The 23,570-nt window shown below is 32.3% G+C and overlaps 1 protein-coding gene across 2 annotated transcripts in view; it reads right to left on the bottom strand.

The window, feature by feature from the left end:
• vps8 (VPS8 subunit of CORVET complex) overlaps nucleotides 1-19,116 on the bottom strand; it is a 233,276-nt gene extending 214,160 nt beyond the window's left edge. Inside the window, exons 1-12 of one of the 2 annotated variants that reach the window (XM_073949180.1) lie at nucleotides 18,941-19,116; nucleotides 18,575-18,643; nucleotides 16,778-16,914; nucleotides 16,582-16,672; nucleotides 14,847-14,879; nucleotides 14,708-14,762; nucleotides 13,169-13,293; nucleotides 12,964-13,050; nucleotides 12,810-12,877; nucleotides 9,430-9,583; nucleotides 6,736-6,795; nucleotides 2,082-2,189 (exon numbers count right to left, since the gene is read on the bottom strand). In XM_073949180.1, coding sequence (XP_073805281.1) covers nucleotides 2,082-2,189; nucleotides 6,736-6,795; nucleotides 9,430-9,583; nucleotides 12,810-12,877; nucleotides 12,964-13,050; nucleotides 13,169-13,293; nucleotides 14,708-14,762; nucleotides 14,847-14,879; nucleotides 16,582-16,672; nucleotides 16,778-16,914; nucleotides 18,575-18,643; nucleotides 18,941-19,012 — 1,059 coding nt within the window. In that variant the 5' untranslated portion in view covers nucleotides 19,013-19,116. 2 annotated transcript variants of the gene reach the window in all.
• Between the last annotated feature and the right edge of the window lie 4,454 nt (nucleotides 19,117-23,570).

The raw sequence follows: 23,570 nt of genomic DNA, 5'->3' as shown, positions 1-23,570 counted from the left end.
CCATCTCATCCATTAACACATGAGAACAGTACAAACAATCACCAAACTTACAAAATAGAGGGAAGAAAGCTTTTAACTCAGTGGCTACAGCGATAGTGGACCATCAGGTGACAAGCATTCAGGCTGGTGAGATCACAAATGCTTCAGGTTACACGCATTCACCACGCGCATACACTCCGTGAGGTGAAGGGGCATAGCTAGAGGTGCTGTAATGTTATAGCAGAGACTGCTACAATGTTTCTGTATTTGGCCTTCCAAAGGGCATGACACAAAGAGAGAAGTCCTTACAATTTAATGTTAATTATGCTTTAAAGAATTATAAATATATAGCTAGTATTTGACAAAGGACAGTTTCCAGAATCTCTCCCAGTTCAGTGCTGGATTCAGCAAAAAACTCAAAGGAGCAGCTCGAACCATAATAGAAGAAGCTGTGGATTATAAGCCACAACCTGTTTTATTTCATATATTTTTATTTTTATTTGTTAAAATTGATTTATTACATGCACAGTTTCTAGCATTAATGGTATGTTTTAGCAAGGTCCTTAACAAGAATATAAATAACAGGAAATGCTGTTTAGCACCATTAACACTTTAGCTACTGTAAGGATGAAAATGATCATATGTATTTGTTTATATGGCAAAACATGTCTTTTTCACCAAGAAGGTCCATACTGATTCCAAAGGCAGAAACTGACTAGATCAGGGCCTGGCGTTTAGACTTTGGGGGTTTCACGATGTGGCAACATTTTTATTGGTCAGTTTGTTTATCTCAGTATTTGGGCTTTGGTCACATGGTCAAGAAAGAAACGAAATAGCTGTTAAACTTTGCTCTGTCTCTTTTCCTGCTCTGAACTATCTTTTCTGACTCTGCTCTCAGGCTCTCTTTGAGGCCTACTCACAATAGGTACAATTATTACAATGCTATATTAGTTATTTTGTAACTAATTCAGTTGTAACCATAGCAAATTATTGTCATTAAATCATTTAATTTTCAAATATTTGTGAATTACTTTTGATTTAACATCAACACTTTATTGTTCCATATTGCAATACAATACAATCACATAATAGCAACGCTCTCGCACATTTGAAGCTATTAATACTGCCCTTATTTCCATTTTTGTTATAAGATTGCAGAAGGATGGTTTGACTAGAAATGTACAGTTAGCTAGTTACAAACCCATTCCTTACACTAAAATTTGATGTTTATCCATCAAACCCCTGTAAACACCCACAATCTTGTAGGAGCATCACGCTATTGTCCGGTAATGTGGAGCTGATCCGCGAACCACAGCACATTATGCTAGCTGACCAATCAGAGCCTCTTAAGGGCAGGCCTTTCAGATAAACTAGGACAGTCGTTTGACAGTCGTTTTCATGTTAGCGGAGTAGCTGTATATAATTACAGTAAGATTTTTTCAAAAATAACGTGATTTTTTACAAATTTAGCATGAGCACACATTGCTTTGCATCTTTTAAACACAACCAAGCCTTACGCCCCATTCACACGGTGCATCAGCTTCAACGCTTCCTATTCACTTTGAATGGGTGATTTCAGGCGTTGCCAAACTGCATTGTGGATCCGTCGGCGCCACTTCAGTGGCATTGCTTGCTGCAGAAGTTGGGACTTGCTCAACTTTTTAAGCGAAAAAGGAAGCGTCAGCCTATCAGACCGCTGTATGCAAATCAGCTCAGATAGTGGCCTATTGCTGACTTATTTCATTGGCTGACGCTGCTATGACGATCGTGTCGGTCCCAACTTCCGACACGCCCTCTGTCAAGCGCTGAAGCCCCGTGTGAATGGTCGTTAAAATGCAAATCAATAACAACCAGTTTCCAAAATTCTATAAAATCTTCTTTTTAGTTCAACAGAAGAAAACTATTGAAATAAGTATCCCTTTAACATCAATTATATCCATGGCATGACTTCATTTAACATAATAATAATATCCCCAAACTCCCACCACAAGTGTGTGTCCAGCCACTTAAAATGTTCAAGCATAAAAGAAATGGCACACTTTAAGCATTAAAGTACCTTTAATTGTATTTATCAATTTTAAAATAGCATTGCTCAAACAGACCAGTAGGAAGTGGATGGTGTCTCCTCTACAGAAAGCCAGAACTGGGTTGATTGCTTTCTGTGCAGCCACAAACTGCCAAGCCAACAAGGGTACGCTTGCAGGATCCGTCTGCATTCAAAAACATGTAAAAACACATGAGATATTTAGAATTGCAATTATTAAAGTCCAAACCAAAGACACTGTTAGCCTGCTACTCCCTTGTTAGTGCTATATAATATTCTAACTGCCACTCTTCTTACTGCTTTTTAAACTTTGGTTGTAATTGGCATCTTTTCCTACCGGCTGAAATAAGCATCACTACTCATTACACTGACTTTTCTATGAGAACAAGTTGCAAAGAAAATGTTTGGCACCTCTGAACTTCACCATAAATACAATCAATAACACAAAGGCGAAATTGAGTGATATTAACATGCTAATGCGCAGCTGCTCTGTAGTAAAAAAATCTAATTTAGCTAAATTTAATTGAACAGAACAACCTTCACACAAGCTTAAAGGAGACAACAGGCCAAATGGATGCAATATAACTGTCACACAAAGACCAGGATTACCCCTTTTGTATGCTGCAAATGTGGACTTGTTTCAGGTTTCTTATAGGCAGTATTTATTTTAATTTTAAAGCAGTCTTATGTTGCTGGGAAATATTTTAGTCAAAATGCACTTTATTTGTTAAAATTACAGATTTTTTATGCCAAAAATTATTTGAAGATTAAGTCAAGTTTATTGAAGACATTCAGAAAATGTCCTACTGTAAATAAATCAAAAATATTTTTGTTAATAAAAACATACTTCGTTTAGACAACTTCAAAGATGATTTTCTTAATATTTAAATTGTTCAGAACCTTCAGATTCAGGATATTTAAATAGTTGTATCCCAGCCAAATATTGTCATATTTTAGGAAACCACTTATTAAAGGTGCAGTAGGTCTTCAGAAACATTTTTGTTGTGCTGCTTGAAAGTCTCTTCACATTCCAATAGTTACGATTAAAGTAAATGATCTAAATGTATTTATATGTATTTTTATATTCTGGGTGAGACATAAAACTAATGTTGGGCAGACAATTCCCATAATGCTGATAAGTAGCCCAAACTGTCTGTCAACAAATGTAGATTTGTACATCTGCGCAGCCATTCATGCAGATCTAAAGTTTATATGTGCATGTGCGCTGCATTCACCTGGACACTAGAGCGAGAGCGGTAAAAACAAATGCTGAATCAAAACTTTTTAAAATCCTGAATCAACATTGGAGTTACTTTTGCATGCTGAAGGAAGGATGACACCATGGCTGAAGTATTTCTTTTAGCCAGATAATGTTATGTTTTAAAACTACTTTAGTCATGCAAAGCGGATATAGATTGTGTTGTTTTATGAATGGGTTATATGCACAGAAGTGTTGTTCAGCCAATGAAATCATCCGGTGAAAGATTGATAGGACTATTTTCCGTTTCAATTTACAGCATTAATGATGTAGATTTTTATGTAGTTTAACAACAAAACATAAATAAATAGTGATATTCCGCCTAGCCTGCTTTACTGAGATGAAGTTGGTTTTATATTCACATAACATTGGTTCATTTTTGAACAATGGCAACTTGCGACAGGCTTCCTATATTTTTTACCATGCTACTTTACATATTCGGTATTAAATAGCATGCTTAGTATCAAATTTAATTCCGGCCAACCACTAAGCATACAGTAGTGGTTTTAGGACAACTCATGTGAGAAAGTGAGACTTTGCATGCATGAAATATTGAACATTACAAGTTTTGCTTGCTAAACAACTGAAAACATGCTAAATATAATACAGTTTTTCGTTCAGAATTGTAGTATTATAACATACTATAAAGTTTTCTAACTGGCGAATGACATGATCTAGTGAATCTGTCATTTTTAATGATATTATGCTAACCAGTTAGCATTTTGGCAGATCACCTACTGCACCTTTAATATAAAGGTTATTTATTCAAATTTCAGATTGTATAAATGTATAAATCTCAAATCATGACAGTTTGGTTGATGGTCAAATAACAATTACAATGAAGCTTTAAATTCCAGTTAACAATGCCATTTATTCAACATAAAAAGGTGAAAATCAATGGCAAAACTAATGTATGAATGTCAGTATTAGAAAAGGCTGCATTAAACTGAAGTCATGACTAACTTTACCGCCATACCATGATCTATTTGTCCTGAGTGAAATTAGGAAAAATAGGAAGTGTTTGTGTACGGGTGGATCTTTCACAGCAACATGATATAAATGAACAAGAAGTGACATGATATAAATTATTATTTAATTTATTTAATTAAATATAAATCAATTAAATTTATTTAATTAAATATAAATCAAATTCCCACACTCATTTCACCATAAATTGAACAAATGCAACAAAATTACCCTTAATTGTACAACTAAAAACATATACTTTCATAAACTTTAATATACTTTCAAGTATAGTTGCGATTTTGAATAAGAACAAAAGTCTAGGTTTTAATGTGATATGAATAAGTAAACTATAGGAATATAAGTAAAGTTATTTATTCTTAATATCACTGTATCATTTATTTACATCAGAAATGCATGGCAGCGACTGCTATACTATGAGTGTGTATAGGTAACTGTATCAATTTTGAAAAATGTACTGTAGTTACAAAGCCCCTTAACATTTAACCCCAGTGTCGTGACATTGGAAAAATCTGACAGTGCAATATTTAGTTTTTCCTGCAAAATATATTTATTGTTTTATCAATTCAATTTCACCCCATGGCTTAAATAACTCAATTTGGAAAATAATTTATTAATATGGATTGGTTAGGATTCTGGATGAGAATCCATCATGTATAAAATATAATAAAACATTTTACAAGCAAATATAAATACAATATAAAAATAAAGGTGAAATAAACGGTGCCGTATGGGTTTCTGAGGAATCTAACAACAGCCAGGTACACAAATTAAATAATCAAATGTAAAATAACATCAATCTATATATAATTCTATATATCTATAAAAATCTATATATAATTCAATCTATATATAATTCAATAAAATCGTTTTTAAAAGTTACAAATGGTCAAATGTCTTCTGACAGAATGCTTTAAACTCCTGAAATGCTCAAACACACTCACAGTCGCAATAAAAACATGCATACAATAAACTTTTACCCTATTATGGTCAGTGTTTTAATCCGGGTTGCACCGCCTTTTGCCATTAGGACTGCCTTAATCCTTCATGGCATAGATTCCATAAGGTACTGGAAATATTCCATATATGGAGATTTTGCTCCATAGTGATTTGATAGCATCACACAGTTGCTGCAGATTTGTCAGATGCACATGCATGATGTGAATCTCCCATTCCACCACACCCCAGCTCTATTAGATTGAGCTCTGGTGACAGTGGAGGTCATTTGAGTACAGTGAACTCATTGTTATGTTCAAGAAACCAGTCTGTGATGATTCACGCTTTATGACATGGAGCGTTATCTTGCTGGAGGTAGCCATCAGAAGATGGGTACACTGTGGCCATAAAGGGATGGACATGGTCAGCAACAATACTCAGGTAGGCTGTGGCATTGGCATGATGTTCAATTGGTACTAATGGGCCCAAAGTGTGCCAAGAAAATATCCCTCATGCTATTACACCACCACCACAAGCCTGAACCACTGATACAAGGCAGGATGGATCAATGCTTTCATGTTGTTGATGCCAAATTCTAGCCCTACCATCCGAATGTCACAGTAGAAATTGAGGCTCAGACCATGTAATGTTTTTCCAATCTTCTATTGTCTAATTTTGGTGGTTGGACCTGTTAAGGGTTCAGAGATGCATTTCTGCATACCTCAGTTGTAACGAGTGGTTATTTGAGTTACTGTTGCCTTTCTGTCAGCTCGAGCCAGTCTGGCCATTCTCCTCTGACCTCTGGCATCAACAAGGCATTGTGCCCACAGAACTGCTGCTGACTGGATATTTCCTCTTTTTTGGACCATTCTCTTTCAACCCTAAAGATGTGTGTGCATGAAAATCCCAGTATATCAGCAGTTTCTGAAATACCAACAACCATGCCATGTTCAAAGTCACTTAAATCACATTTCTTCCCCATGCTTGATTTGAACTGCAGCAGATCGTCTTGACCATGTCTAGATACCTAAATGCATTGCTGTCATATGATTGGCTGATTAGAAATTTCTGTCAACGAGCAGTTGGTCTGGTGTACCTAATAAAGTGGCCAGTTAGTGTAAAATATAGTTACAACATAATACCAACTATATGAACTTAACATTGCACATACTGCAGTGTGATTACTGTGAATATGCACATTGTGATTTCAATGTTGAAACTATATAATGTACAGCCCCATTACGCATGATATAACTTGATTCTTTCTAATCAACATTTTTGGATCAACTGACTCTTCAAAATTGGGACATCACTGCTAGTAATGTTAGGTATGGTATATAAACGTTTGAACCTACACTATATGTGAAGTTGAATAGAGAAGCATGCAGCCGATAAAGTACGTGCAGTGAAAACAAATACTAACATAAATCTTGTATAAAGGGGTTATAAGTTTATCTTTTAGGTGTCATGACAATACGCTCTGAAAAAGCAATCCCACACAAACATATTCTTAACATGAAAGGGTGTACTGCACCTTGCCGTAAGGAAACGTCATCCACACTTTGAGTGAAGGCTTCAGTCCTATCAGCAGAATCTGTCAAAATAAAGAGTTCAGAGGCTGAAGAACACTGCAGTCAGACGGAGAGCACTCCAGTGTTTGGATGTTGATGACTGGTACCTCTAATAGCCCATCTGACAGTACTGATCTCACTTACTTTTACGTCAAATAAATCTTCACTTACTTAAGATAACACAGCAGATGTTATAGCAAACTTACCAGATGGTATAGATTATATCAAACTCATCAGATGTTATACATTCTTTCTGTCTAAAAGCACAATGTAAGCCAAGCCCAATTTCCACCCAATTTGATAAAGTGGCATAAATTATATAGTGATATACACAACAATCTGCGCTCATTAGGAGTGCTTATTATTTACTGTTAAATGATTTATCTAGAAATCATCGTGATATGCTTCTCAGGTTCTCATGAAACATTTAATATATTTTTGTTGTGTAACTTTGTATTTCGTTTGTCCCATTGCTTGTCACAGTTTTATAGGTGACTCAAAAAAAACAAGTAACAGTGATTGATAAGACAAAAAAAAGAAACCTGTATTGGACTCATGTCTACTGGACCATGAAGCTGAGAATTTTTTTTCTAATGTGTGGCAATGGTTAATTAAGCTGTAGGAGAAAACTGTTAAGCTTTTTGGAGCTGTTTTTGTCTTCTGGATTTGAAGACAACACGCACCGAGTCACATGGATCTTTAGAGTCCTACTTCATGATGTGTTGGTGTCTCATAAATATTAATGAGACACTTTACTTAATTATTCATGACAGGCCATGCTGCTTTTCTGACAGACGATTCAGTTTGTGAGGTTACGTATGATGGACGAAACGCATTCAGGTGTTTTGTAGAAATGTCTGCATAGTTTTGACACAAATGCTATTCATTCACTTCATAAGTATAACAAATATGTGTATAATTTTAACTTTAAGTAACATTTAAAATGGAACAAGTTTATGTTTTCGATACAGAATGAAAACACATTTGACAGTAGGGTTTTTTTGTGTCTAGTTTGTAATCTGTATTTAAATGCATGTTAACAATAGGTTTAAAATAACTCATATGTTCAGTGTTTTGTTCACATTTATGATTATGCTTATTTATGAAGAACTATGGTCCTGAGGTACACAGAGTTGGGTGTAACATGTTCCACATTTCTGGGGAACACAGTAATGTAACAAACTGCATTTTAAATTTGTGTAGTTTGATTACAATTACTAAAGTCAATGTAATTGCGTTACTTATGCTACAAATATAATTTTTAGAAGAGAAAAATGCTTCTTTTAAATAACATTTTCCGCTGCAATGTCAGTTAATAAGCATGCTCTTTTAAATTACTGGAGAAGTGAGCTGAAAAAGATACTGATGATAGCGGCTGCTTCTTCAGGCGAAAATACAGACATTACTTTGATTTCATTGAGCGTAAAAACAAAAATATTGCATCAAAAATGCAGTCTATGTCCAGTCTCTAAGGGACTTTTAACTGCTTTTAACTCGAACAGAAACTTATTAAATACTTGAATAGAAAGCATTCCATGTCAGCACTTGTCATCAAGGAGGACACCGGCACCCAAAAACAAGGCGGTTTAACTCAGCCTAAACGAGCTAAATTGGATTTTTGTGCAGGATCGGGAGTGAAGGTATCTTCTAAATGTGAATTGAAACGCAGCTGCTTATGGGGCCACTCACATATTATGTCCTTTGTGCCCGCAAGTTCACTATTTCCATTGAAGATGTGCAGCTTGCGCATGCATACTCTGAGCGCATATTGCACGCACTCACATTTTTCAGGCACACCAGTTGTCCGCGTGTCAAATTACAAGAAATGACTGACTGACATACTTTGTTTGGAAAAACACATTTAAACAAATTACTTCAAAAACAGAACACCGAACACTGCAGTGATTTTGCATAATATGTCAATGTTTATGTATATCCAGTTATCTTCTAGTCTTTTTTTGTGGAAAACAAAAAAAAAAGACAGACAGGTTTGGAACAAGTAAATAATGAGAGAATTTTAAGTATTTTGAATATGTCAAGCTGCTGTGTTCAACCCACTTTCGTGAGTGAATATTAAAGTATTGAAAGAGCTGCAGTATATTTTGTATTTGTATAGGTCTATTTTATATGTTTTAAAAGTAACTTCAAAATAAAGTGATTAGTCATTTTTAAATGAAGTAATTAGTACTGTAATCAGAGTACAATTTTTCAGTAGTATTTTGTAATCTATTACTTTTTTAAAGTAAATTACCTAACATTAGCGAGACATTTCATTCCTAGTATAAACTGAAAACAAAGTGTTCTGTAAGAGTTGTTACTTTGCATTGAGGAAAACAGCTTTTTCAAATCAATTTGTTTTTAGTATAAACTATTTAAAAATGTTTAAAAATGTTCAAAACTACATGATGTTGTTTAAAACTGAAAGAAAGATGATTATTATGTGCTTTTATTAGTATTTGCAGCTTTTGGGTTGAAAAGGCCATTTAAAAGGCCATTTGGGCCCATTTAAACCATCATTTGATAACATTTTGTGTGCAAAATATAAATAACGAACATAACACAATTCTTTAGGTGGTATAATACAATGGGAACTTAAACTGTATTATGGAAAGCTTGGACTTTTGGGAAGTGAAACTGTAGTGTTTCTATGAGTTTACCTTGGTGAGTGACGCCATGGCCAGCAGGGAGTACTGGGTAATGGGATGATCTTTGAGTTCAGTTCCAGCATGTAGAGGCTCAACACAGCACACCTCACCTTTGGAACCACTGAATAAACACCTGGATTCACATGTCCTCATCCCCATCACCCTCCTAGAGAAAGAAAAAGAGAGACATGTGAGCGCATTCATAATCCTTTAGCACCTTAATAGAGTCCCGGCAATACTGTAACAAATGATAGGTGCATGACAGGTTATAAGGATGAATTTTTTTACCACTCAACAAAGGCATTCAGAGGAGAATGAATGAAAAATTGCCTCCCCAATAGGGCATGAAAGACAGTCATAACACTATTCATCAACTGACATGGATTTTTGCGGATCGCTTCGAGTTTGTGAGAAAGGTTTAACAGGTCTCTATTTTCAACCACAGACAGAAAATTAAGGAAATAGAATTCTTGGGTAAATCTTAAAATATCACAGGTTAAGTTCATCACTATTACTATAAAAAAGTATATATACACTTTACTTGATGCTAATTGCATTGTATATACAGGGTTTCTGCATGTTTCATCAAGTCAAATGTAATACTTTTTAAGCCCATTATGAATGAAATTTCAGACTTATAGAAACAAATGCTAAGGGTTTTTTCTAAGAGCCAGTAAAAAATATTTTTACTTGCCCCGTTAAAATTCAAACACTTATTAATAAACAATGTTATTTAGAGAAAGATGATCAAACCAGATTGGTAAATAGAGTTTAAAAATGCCAGTTTTGTAAAATTTTTTTTTTTTTTTTTAGATAAATTTTTGGTTGTACTGATTAGCTTTGCTTGGACAAAGAAAAATTAAGACCTGTTTAAAAATATTTAAGATCTGCAACAAGGCATTTTAGGGGAAATAAGCACTTTTTAAGCCCTAAAATGTATGTACCTGAAAATATGCCAAAGCAATCTGAAATTGAATTGTTTTCATTTGAATTATTAACAATTGTAATTTAATAAATCTGAATTTTTATATGCTGCTAAAAAATGGTTTGAATTTAAATTTCTTAATTAGAATTTTCTAATTTGAATTTTCTCCTGAATCTAAATTTCCCAATCTAAATTTCTGGTTTTGAATTTTAGGATATTGAATTTAAAAACTGAAAATTTGAAACTGTATTTTTAAAATCTGGATATCTGTGGTCTATGAATTCAAAACAAAAAAAATTGAAAGTTTGAAAATAAGTCTATAAAAAAAAAATCAGCCTTAAAAAATGCAGTTGTCTTACATTTCAGATGTTCAACATTCAAGTTATGAAATTCAGATTCAAATTAAGAAATTCTAATGCATATTAAAAAAATTCTAATTCAAATAAATTTTTAACAGCACATAAAAATTCAGATTTATTAAATTACAATTGTCAATAATTCCAATCAACACAATTCAAATTCAGATTGTTTTGGCATATTATTAGATTCATAAAAATGTTGTTTTTGAAATTAATGAAAACTTAAGATGTTTTATATATTCTACTATGTCACTTTGGGGAAAAAATGTTGTCGCATATTTTAATAAATGAAAGGGTTTTTATCATTAATATATATCTGTGCTGATAAAAGATGAATCATGATTAATCACATCTAAACTAAGTTTGTTTTGACATAATATACGAGTGTATTATATATGTATTATTCATATGTGATACACACACATACATAGAAACAAAACTAAACAAATACATTTTTAGTAAAGTAATATAAATATAAAGTAGTTTTCCCTTAAAAATGTAGATATTTGGACTAGAAACAAGACAAAAATTCTAAGTAAGAAAAAAATATCCCGTATAAATATTTAAATGCAATTAATATTTGTTACACCTCCAAACATTTTTGTGCTCAATTGTTTTAAACTCTCTTGAAATGCTCAGTCACAGGCATTCAGAACACAAGCAAATGATAAACCTTCACTTTATAATGGTTAACTTAGCAGTGACTCTACAAATTGCATTTGTTCTGTAGCTCCTGGTCAACTATAATTTAGCATTCCAGATCTTGCAATGTGACTATTGCAGATGCAAACATTGCGATATCGATGATGAAACAATATATAGTGCAGCCCTATTTATAATCTAAATATAAAAAACATTTTCTTAAATATATGCATGCATATGTGTATTTACATATACATAATATACAGTTAAAGTCAGAATTAGCATCCCCTGAATTATTAGTACCTATTTATTTTTTTCCCAATTTTAGTTTACTGGCGAGAACATTTTTTCAACACATTTCTAAACATAATAGTTTCAATAACTCATTTCTAATAACTGATTTATTTTATTTTTGATGATGACAGTAAATAATATTTGACTAGATATTTTTCAAGACACTTCTATACAGCTTAAAATGACATTTGAAAGCTTAACTTGATTAATTAGGTTAACAAGGCAGGTTAAGGTAATTAGGCAAGTTAATGTATAACGATGATTTGTTCTTTAGGCTTTCGAAAAAATATATAGCTTAAGGGACTAATTATTTTTATGTTAAAATTTAAAACTGCTTTTATTCTATCCGAAATAAAACAAATAAGACTTTCTCCAGAAGAAATACTATTATCAGACATACTGTGAAAATTTCATTGCTCTGTTTAACATAATTTGAGAAATATTTAAAAAAGAGAAACAAAATTCAAAGGGGGGGGCTAATAATTTAGACTTCAACGGTTTATACACAATACACACAAATATACTATGTCAAAGCAAACATTTATTTTAGTTTATACATATAATATATAATCCAGAATAAAAGTAACTTTTTTCATAAAAAGGCATAATATAACAAAATATGTATCAGGGAAAGAGATGCATCAGGCAGAGAGAAACAATTGCATAATAGATTGTATTTGCATGTGTATTGCATTTTATTCAAAATGCGGCATTTTTACTTTTAAAGAAACACATTTCAGATTGAAATGACAGAAAAACACAGACAGGGAGGACAGCAAAAGAACCAGAAAAATACTATTTTAGATTAATACAGAGGATAAAATTAGAGCATTACAAATACCATATTGGCAATTATTTTACTTTATTTTTAAAGTTGATTTAACAATTACATGGTTTAATTTGCATGCATTAAAGTACAAATAAACTATAAAACTAAATTACCCGCGTTACCTCATTAACTGAGTTTTTCAAGTTTGTTTAAAGGGAAAATGGGTAAAATACATTTGTATTACAATCAGCCATTGGGGTGCTGTAAGAATAGATGAAGCTCTACTGCCCCCTGCCCACCAGTTCCTTTCATTACAATACTGATTTGACAAACCAAATTCCCTTTCCACTGCACAAATATGCTTTAGTTTGTTCATATCTTAAGCTTTTAAAGCATGTCTCACCTGAATGACAGCTCAAAAACTGATCCGCCACTGTCATTACACACAGCCAGCGCTGGGTGGTCAGTGAACTGCAAAAAGAGAATTAAAAAAGCTTTATTCAATTTGATTGAACAACAAAACATATATAGCACATACAAAACATGCAGTGCAGTACTTTCACATGTAGTATGGCAGTGCCAGGTGGATGGGCATCAGTAATAGTCCGCAGCAGCTTCCCATTGGCCAAATCCCACATGGTGATCTGTATTAAGAACAAACAGAGACTTCCCATAAATATGCACCTGAACATTTGGACTGACGACATCATTGCTAATTTGTAATTTATGTTGTTTGTCAGTTTATAGATTGGTGCCGCGTACTTGTCCTTTGGCAAAGCCACACAGCAGTCGTGTACAGTCGTGATTAATGCTGAGAGCCGACACAGCACCATATTCTGCTCCTGTCGCTGTAGTGCCCAGACACAGACGCAGAGCCTGGTTCTGATCTAAATTCAAAAGATAGAGATTAGGCAAAAACTAGAGGCTACAGAAGAATTATGTTTTATCAGGCATATAATTTAACAAGTAACACAAACAGTGCTCTGTGATTTTGTTTTTTAATAATAGATCCAAATGCAACCGCAAGCAAAACACAAACAAAAAGCGTGCAAACAGCCATCACAAACTTCTCAGTTCATGTCATTCTACTATATTTTAATTAGTTAAGCATGCTCTGAGGTCATTTCACATTAGACTATGCAAGCAGCATTTTCAACACTAATAAACTCCAAAAGAAATTAAGTACAAAACAATGTTTTTATTTATTATAAATACTGTACTTGTTCTTTTTCAGCATAGTGTCAATGCAAATCATGGTGTCGATGCAAAACCTGTGTAAACGCTTTGATCTGAAATTAAATCATTGGAAACCTTGTAAAGTATATTCAACATTTCAAACTTCTGGATTCCTGAAAAAACACATTTATTATTTATTTATTTTTTTAATAAATGAATAGTCATTTTAATTTTAGTTTTAAATATTTCCGCACGCAGCAATTATCAGGGCCAAGCAGCCCAGCCGCCACATCATATATGAGCATGGCAACAAGCTACAGAGAACTGGAAAATCCTATAACTTTTTGTCAGCATCTACTGGGCCAAATTTAGTGGAAATTGGGCTAAGGATCTAAGGAGAGTTCAAAACAACAGATTTTTAAACTAATTCAAGAAGGTGGACAGGAAGTCATGTCAGTTAGGGAATAAATTATACCATTGTTCTCTTTATGATCCAAGGAATCTGCAAGACCAGTCTCATGACAAAACTATTTAAGGTCATTTGATAAATTTAGAATGACTGTTGACAGCAGTTTTATCTATAAACATTAATTCCAGAAACTTGGTCTATATGGTCTGAAGAAGATCCAGGACAAATTTGGTAAAGACTGGACCAATGGTCAGTTTCATTATCAGTTTACGACTTTTTGTTTTCTGTCTTTTTTTTTTTTTTACCTTTTAACTACACTACACTGAATGCTATATGGTTTCCACAAGTGGTGCCACTTTTGCTCTGCTTACATATCCAGTGTGAAAAAGGTATTACTGCGTAGCAATGTTAAACATGATGGAATGGAAACAAATTTAAAACTGAAGTGAAAACACATCTTGTACCTTACTGATACATTACCTTTTCCTGAACATCCCACACAAGAAAAGCCAAGGCAGAGAAATAGTCCCATGGTGGTTTAAAACTCTCATTTTATAACAATAATGGTTACACAAGCTGCATTTTAAATTTTATGTTAATTAACAATTGCAAAAGAACGTGAAATATACTGCTATGATTAAACAAACGCATAACCTTGCTACAAACATAACTTAGATTCCACTTTAGTGTCATTTGGCAGTAAATGGCAAGCTTACCAAACACTAAGGCCAGACCATGAGATGTTCCTACTGCAATCACACTTGAAACAGTCTGCAAATACAAAAGCATTTTAAAGATGAAGAAAAAATAAGAAGAAAAAAAACATTACAAATCACAAGAAAGACATATACTCACTATCGCCGTCGGCAAGCCAGCATCAACTTTATCCTGAAGGGAAATGGAAACAGTAAAAGCAGAAAATAAAAAAGTAAGCTACACAAATTCACAAACATAAACGATTTCAAACTGAAATAATTAAAGGAGCCAAAAAATCTAAATAAAAATGAAAAATACAATCTACCTTATTTATTGTAGCTGAATCAAATGCACCCTTATTATCACGTCAACTTACATTACTCAAATTGACAAAAATATTACAGTTTTTTTCCAACTGCTTACACACATTTTCAAAAAAAAAAGTGTCCCTTTTTTTCAAAACTCTCCACACAATTTTCAAAAGTGTGCACACAAAATGCTCACATCTCCTTCAAAATGTAACACTGCATTCAAAATGCCATAAACAAATGTTAGAAAGAAGCATTTGCATCAAATGGCAAACACATCTTTTATAATTGAACACTTTTGGATATACCATGTCAACACTGTTGTTCTAAATATAAAGCTCTTTCTTATGTACTGTATAGTCTTATATCTACAATTCAATACAATGTTCTACAGTGACAGTCATCTGAGAGGAGTAACAGGTACACAGTTAACACCAATGACATGTAGAAACAGAATATATTCATTAAGCCAAACATTCTTGCTGTATACAGTAACATACAACAAAACCATAAACATGTATGTAAAAATGTATGCAATACATATCTAAAGCAAATGTATATTCTCCAGAATATAGTAAATGCAGAGTGTGGGGAAAAGTGTCCATTGCCTGGAGAAGCATAATGCAGGCATAGGGTGGGCTATCACAGAGCCAGGATGAGAATAATTCCTCTATCCTTTTCTAGAAGAATTTAGGATTTAGAAAAGATAAATATGTGGTAGGTGTGAAGAGTGTTTGAGCGAACGCGTGAATAAGTGTAGCATTTTGATTGATTGCGTTTGGAAAAAGAAAGCAAGTAGTTTTCTGTTAGATTTTTGTGCTTTAGGTAGAGTTGTGTGTAGTGTTTTGAAAAAAAGTGTTCAAGGCTGAGATTTTGGACATTTGATGTGTAGTTTGCATTTCCAGTGAAAGAATTCAGAAAATTTGTGACATAAAAAGATTTTGTGTGTAAGCAGTTGGAAAAAGCTGCAAGTTAAACTTTTTGTAATTTAAAAAATACTAATTTGTTTATTTAAAAGTAAAAAAAACAATTGGTTGAATGGAGGTAGAACACAAAACACATTTACAATGATTAAGAATGAACAAGCAAAGAGCAATATTCATACAGCATTTATTAACATTCAATAATGCATATTTACTGCAAGAAGTAATAATTTATTTTAAAAAGTCATGAAGCTCCATGAACTAATATGAACATGAACATTAATAAACTAATAATAACCAAGGTTAATATGGGCCATTAAGTACATTTGTTAAATGTAATACATTAAATAATGTTAACAAATGTGATCTTATTTTAATGTTACAAAAATATTTAATGAACAAAAATTTTAAAAAATGCTGTTTGTTCAAATCAAGCTGAAACAACACAATTATTCTTTTTTTTTTTTTTTTTGGAGACAGTTTAATTGTTTTATGTTCAATCCACTTAAATCTTTAGAATTTAATAAGTTAACCTAATTCCCTCATGTTGTCCCAATTCAAATGTATTTTTTACAGTGTAGTCATCAAATACACAACATATTTAAGCACAGCTTATGTAGTACAGCATTGTTGGAATTGTGGATGAAGTATTATTCCTCTTACCGCAGCAGATACTATCTGAGCTGAGATGCCCTTCAGCACATTGCGTCTAAGAACAGATCCATGCACTGTAGCATTAGTTTCCACTGCTTTCCTCCTCCTGAGGGGAACACACAGAATAATAACTCAAAAGAAAATACTTCTTTAACAGCAGAACAAAAACCACAACAGGGCAAGAACAACAATATAAAGGAAGTGCGCATTCCTCTTTAAATGCGTTCGGTCTCCACTGTCAGAGCTGGCCAAAGAAGAGGTCTCACACGAGTGGGCATCAATGTTCTCTGTGTTCAAAAGACATGTGTCCTCTAAAATGAATGGCTCATCCTCATCTTCAGGCTGAAATAAATCAAAGAGCATTGACAAATGAATAGATAGTGTGCTAAAATAAATTTAAGGCACTCCTACTTGCAAAAACATGATTTTGTTATCACTAGTTTTGGGTGTTTGTCTTCTGTTTGGTAAGTCTTACTTAAATTCTAAACTTAGTATTGTGTGTCTGAAAACTCAGTCTTAAGATAAATAACTTGTGATTATATATCTTCTTTTAAAGAATCTTAAATTTGTGAATGCATGTAATGTCTGGTAAATTCAAAGACCTTCAAATACAGCATGTTAAAATATTAAAAAGAACAAAGTTGTACAAATTTATAAAAAAATTTAAATTATTTAACGAAAAAATTATAAACCATTTTAAATTAAATATATATAAAAATATATAAATAAATATATTTTAACACTAAACAAAATATTTTATTTGTTCCAAATATATTTGACTTTCTTTCTCTTGTTCTGAAGAATGTTAAAAGTAAAACAGCCATTGACTTCCATAGAATATTTTGTTGCTACTGTGGATGTTAATAACACTTTTTTCCCAATATTCCTCAGAATAACTTTCTTTGTATTCAACAGGAGAAAGAGTTTGGCAACAAGTGAATGATGAGTAAATGGTAACACAATTTACATCTCTTCCTTGAATAATGTTACAGTTTTCGTAAGGGATGCTCCAATTAGTCAGCCACAGTTTGCTATCATTACTCAATCGGTACTTGCTGATCTGGCTGATATCATGAACCGATTGCAAGGGTTTGTGTTAGTTGGGGACGAGCAAAATATTAGAATGACCTTGCATGTATTCAGGCCTTTTTACATAAAACACTGAATGTTTTGTGTTTTTGACAATATTGCAATTTCACTAAAACCTGGCTGGAAAATTACATAAATAAAACTTTTTTTTTTTTTTTTTTTACATAAAGATTTAATAATATAACTTCTTGTAATATACTTACTGCAATAAACAGTACTTTATAGGTCTATTTTAGTAAAGAAGTAAGGGATGTGTGCATTTGAACTTCTTATGCATTAAATATGCAATTTGAAAAATGTTTTCATATTGCTTTGTTTGTCATTTTTCTGACCAATTTTTTTAGATTTTATCTATTATTTTCTGTAAATCTTCTTTTGACCATGACATGTTCACACCTAAATGGCTATAAGAGAAATGTTTAAGGGGTAATTTGCAACATCCTTAATTTTTTTTTAACTTGGGTAAGAAGATATCTCCACTTAAGTAACATACGTAGAGGAAAAATGTGCTTTATGCATTGCCAATCACTATGACAAAGAATCAGTACTTGGTATCGGCTGCAAAAATCCTGATTGGAGCATCCCTAGTTTTTGTGGGGGTTTTTAATTTAGCATATCATTTTATTTGGAGGTAAACAATCCCTTTAATTTCTTCACAAATTATTTTAAACATTTGATTGGAAAAGTGGATAATATTACATTAGGGTTTTTTTATAAAATCTTGGTCTATCCATAATTCCCATAAACCCATTTACATGTGTCACTTGGTTTCATAACTGTCTCTACATATAGTTATGAAACGTTGAAAAGAGCATAAAGGTGCGTTCTAACCTTCGACTGGTGAATCTGCACATCTAATATCTTGAGGGTGCTGATAGGGAACAATAAAAAAAACAGACAGTCTGATACTGACCTCATTAAGGATGCTTTCTAGGGTCGGAGGTGTGTCCACTTGAGGGATGTCAAACTCTTTATCGTCAATCTACAATGTAAATGCATGTTTACTATTAAAACGCACATGTATCAAAGAACAGAGCTATAAAGAAGTGCAGAGGATTCTTACCATACATACAATATAATAACAATAATACATTACAAAAACATATAACGGTTATGCACAAAACAATCACGACCTCAGTGACAAACGTAAAAGAAAGAAGCATAAATAAAGCGCACCTATCTAATAACCTGTAAATAAGCAAACCAATTATAACAAAAATTAACACAATCATAGACACTGAATCATCTTAACGTTAACGTTAGTCAATCTCAGACGTACCGCCTCTATTTCCATTAAATTGAGCTGTGACGACGCAGAAACAAGACTCCGACAGTCTGGAGACTCAGCCATTGTACTGTCAAAGATCAGCTCTTGGATAAAATATCATCAAGTTATATCTTTATCAGCTGTAGTCAAAATGCACTACAGCAACAGACTACATCCTAGTTGTTGTCGGAAAAGGCGGGACTTCACGGCATACGTAATCATTCAACTTCCTGTTTATAAAAAGTCGTGTCTTTAAAAACATATCCGGCTAACTTGTTTGGATTTTTTTTATACATAAGCAAAAAATGCATGGCTTCAATTTTCTTTTACATTTTACATTTTCTTTTACATTTTCTGATTGAAGTTGACTCACTGCTCAAATCTTTCTGTATGTGTAAAACAAAAAATGTGTCAGATTCCTGGTTCTATATAAAGAGCTGTTGTCTATTGACTCTGATTAGAACGCTTTCCTAATGCTCTTAATTTATTTTCATACACTTTTATACAATTGTAAATTACTCACCCCTTCCTTTGTTTTGTTAATCTTTTTTTTTTTTTCTTTCTGCTGCTAATGTAATTTGTATTTTTCTCAATTTTATGTCGATCTCCTGATTGTGGTTGTATATTTGCATTCTTTAATAAAAAATAAAAATAAAAAGTTGTGTCTTTAATAAAAATGTTATTACCATCGTATGATATCAGTAGAGTTTCTTCTTACTACCTGTCTTTCTTGAGTGGTAATTTTAATTTAGTAAACTTAAAAATACATAAAAAACACCAAATTCCCTGTATTATCAATATTATTATTATTCATTTATTCATTAATTTTCTTTTCGGCTGAGTCCCTTTATTATTCTGGGGTCGCAATTAACCACAAATTTATCCAGCATATGTTTTACGCAGCGAATGCTCTTTCAGTTGCAACCCATTACTGGGAAACCCATACACAGTCATTCGCATACATACATACATGAACCAGCAACCTTCTTGTTGTGAGGCGACAGGACTACATAATGCGCCGCAATTATTATTATTATTCTCACTTATAAATTATTTAATTCACTTATAAATTAATTAATTCTATAAAATAAGCCTTCACTTAACTCCATCATCATTGTAATTTAATATAAATCTGAACAGAAAGGCAATACAATAGAAATAGAAATGCAGTTTTTTTTAAATTATGCCGTTTTCTTTAAAACACGTTATTATTATTATTATTATTATTATTATTATTATTATTAATATTGTTGTTGTTGTTGTTGTTATCATTTTCATTATCATTATCATTATCATATATTATTATTATACTGTTTGTTTGTTTTTTTTATTTATTTAATTATTTAAGTTGTATACAAGATAAATATGCAATCATTTATATCACAGATTTTATAAATTGATGTATGTGTATATGCTGAACATTTCCAACCAAATGTATAAATCTTTCAATAGGATATTCACATTTTATCATAAAATATGTAAGCAAAATTACAAAAGAAAGAAAGAAAGAAAATTAACAAGAGCAAATAAACATAACAATTACTGTAGAGAAGAGAAGTTTAGTTCTTGGAGTAGGCCCGTATTTACAGTTTTGATTGCTTTAAGTGTTTTTAAATAAAGTTTGACAGCAGCTTTTAAGTGGAAGATATTAGCCTTCCTCTCTGACCATTTACACTTGTGTATATGAAACTTTCCTAATAATATCAAAAGATTTAACATAAACAGGAGATTCTTATCTCTATTTTTTTATTCTCTTTTCTTTATATTAATTCCATGACCACTCATAGTATTAAATAAACATTCAATATCAAATCAGAAATATTTAACATACAGTTGAAGTCAGAATTAGACCCACTGTTTATTTTTCCCCAATTTCTGTTTAACAGAATTTTAAGATTTCTTTTCTACAAATTTCTAAAAAAAAATAGTTTTAATTACTCATTTCTAATAACTGATTTATTTTATCTTTGCTATGATTACAGTAAATATTATTTGACAAGATATTTTTCAAGACACTTCTATACAGCTTAAAGTGACATTTAAAGGCTTAGCTAGGTTAATTAGGTTAACTCAGCAGGTAAGGGTACTTGGGCAAGTTGTAGTATAACAGTGGTTTGTTCTAGAGTATTGAAAAAATATATTTCTTAAAGAGGCTAATAATTTTGACCTTAAAACGTTTTTTTTTTTAAATTGAAAAATGCTTTTATTTTAGCCTAAATAAAACAAATATGACTTTCTCCAGGAGACAAAATATTATAAGGCATGCTGTGAAAATTTCCTTGCTCTGTTGAAGATAATTTGGGATATATTTAAAAAAGAAAAATCAAATGGGGGCTAATAATTCTGACCTAAACTGTACATACAATAAACACAACAGATGCAAAACAATCTCAACATCCATTCTGCAGAAAACACAAAATTCAGAAAGATCAACTTTATAATTCTTGAGAAACTGGCTGGTTGGATATATTTTATGTATATTTTTAAAGTTTTATTTCACTGACTTTATTAGTGACACAATATTGTTAAGTCAAACCAGTTTCCAATTGATATTCTCAAATTGGTTATTCCTTATAAAAGTTGCAGGATAATCAAACTTCTAAGAAATGTGTTGTTGCATTTTCTATCTTTGTTATCAACACCATAAAATCTCTTTTTTTTAACTGCTAGCTTATTTGATTCACTGTAACCCTGAAAAGCCTCACCAGGCCTGCTGCTGGTATTGCATCAATTACAACACTATAATCACGTGGAGGCACCGGAAAACTGAACTTCTCTATAAATTCTATTCCTTTATCATATACTGTATATATAAATAAAAACATATGTATTACAATACATTTATACTTTTCTTTGACTTCTGGATGGCTTTTTGGTGATTTGCTGCCCCCATGTGGTCATGATTAGGCATTTCTGAAAGGAATCAATGCTGATCTGACCTGCTGTCTCTTCGTTATGCAGACAAGGAGAACACATAAAAACAGCCAATTTGAAAAGGCATGACATTGTGAAATGGAGTATCTTGAAAATGTAAAACTGTTTCATGTGGGGGTTGGGTTAGGATGATAAAAAAGTACAGTCTGTACGGTTTAAAAATCATTATGTAAGTGCCCATGAAGATAGCTACAAGTTTGTGTGTAGCTGTGTGCGTGTGTTGTTGTTGCCTGTTTATTATATGAAATAAATGTATGTGTGTGTGTGGTGTGTGTGTGTGTGTGTGTGTGTGTGTGTGTATATATATATATATATATATATATATATATATATATATATATATATATATATATATATATATATATATATATATAATACACAGTTAAGGTCAGAATTATTAGCATCCCCTGAATGATTAGCGTCCCTGTTAATTTTTTTCCTATCTATTCAACGGAGAGACAATTTTTTCAACACATTTCTAAACATAATAGTTTTAATAACTTATCTATTATAACTGATTTATTTTATTTTTGCGTGATGACATATTCTTTGAATAAGATTTTACTCGATATTTTTTAAGACACTTCGGTAAAGCTTCCAGTGACATTTAAAGGCTTATAGTTTGTTGGTTGACTATTACTGTTGATGGTTTGTTCTGTAGACCATCGGGAAAAAATGCTTAAAGGGGTTAATAATTTTGTCCTTAAAATGCTTTTATTCTAGCCGAAATAAAACAAATGAGACATTCTTCAGAAGAAAAATTATTATCAGATGTACTGTGAAAATTTCCTTGCTCTGTTTAACATAATTTGGGTATATATATATATATATATATATATATATATATATATATATATATATATATATATATATATATATATATATATATATAGTCCTCACAGCAGTGCACGCTAATGCTTTTAACACACAGCGCACTTCATTTAAATAATGGTATAATTTGATTGGGTGAGATTAGATTTACCATCACATTAGGCTAAACTGCAGTGACAGACCTCTTAAAAAACAAACCGACAGCTTATGAAACTGCAGTGTAATTATACCATGGTGTATAATGCATGAGCTAGATATGGTACACTAACCTATTCTTTGTTAATGAGAGACCTTTTCCTCTTTTCATCTGCTGGCAGAGATACACCAGAGACAGCAGGCAAATGTCAACCTCGTCATTTCATTGCTCTGAAAGAAAGGACACTGTTCTGTGCAGTATGTAATGACAGACCATATTGTTACTGTTCAGTTCAGTTCAGTTCCTGTTTGATGTGAGCATGCAGGAGATGTGAAAGATGTATCACCAACAGGTGCTGTTATAGAATCATTCATTCATTTATTTTCCTTCGGCTTAGTCATCAGGGGTCACCACTGCAGAATGAACCGCTGCCTTACCCAGCATATGTTTTACACAGCAGATGCCCTTCCAGTTGTAACCCAGTACTGAAAAACATCCATACACACTGTAAAAAAATAATGACTTTTACTTAACCTAAATCAAAATTTTCTTTATTAAGTAAAAAAGAGCAAAGAGAGCAAAACTTTGCATGTTCACCCAAAAAAGCTTCTGCACATGTGTTACTTTAAGTTGAGGTAATCTAATTTTTTCTTCTGGAGAAAGTCTTATTTGTTTTATTTCGGCTGTAGTAAAAGCAGTTTTTAATTTTTTAAAGAACATTTTAAGGTCAAACTTATTAGC

The sequence above is a fragment of the Danio rerio genome, chromosome 1 (assembly GCF_049306965.1).
Source record: "Danio rerio strain Tuebingen ecotype United States chromosome 1, GRCz12tu, whole genome shotgun sequence".
NCBI classification, from domain to species: Eukaryota; Metazoa; Chordata; class Actinopteri; order Cypriniformes; family Danionidae; genus Danio; species Danio rerio.
This window is presented reverse-complemented; position numbering and strand designations above follow the sequence as displayed.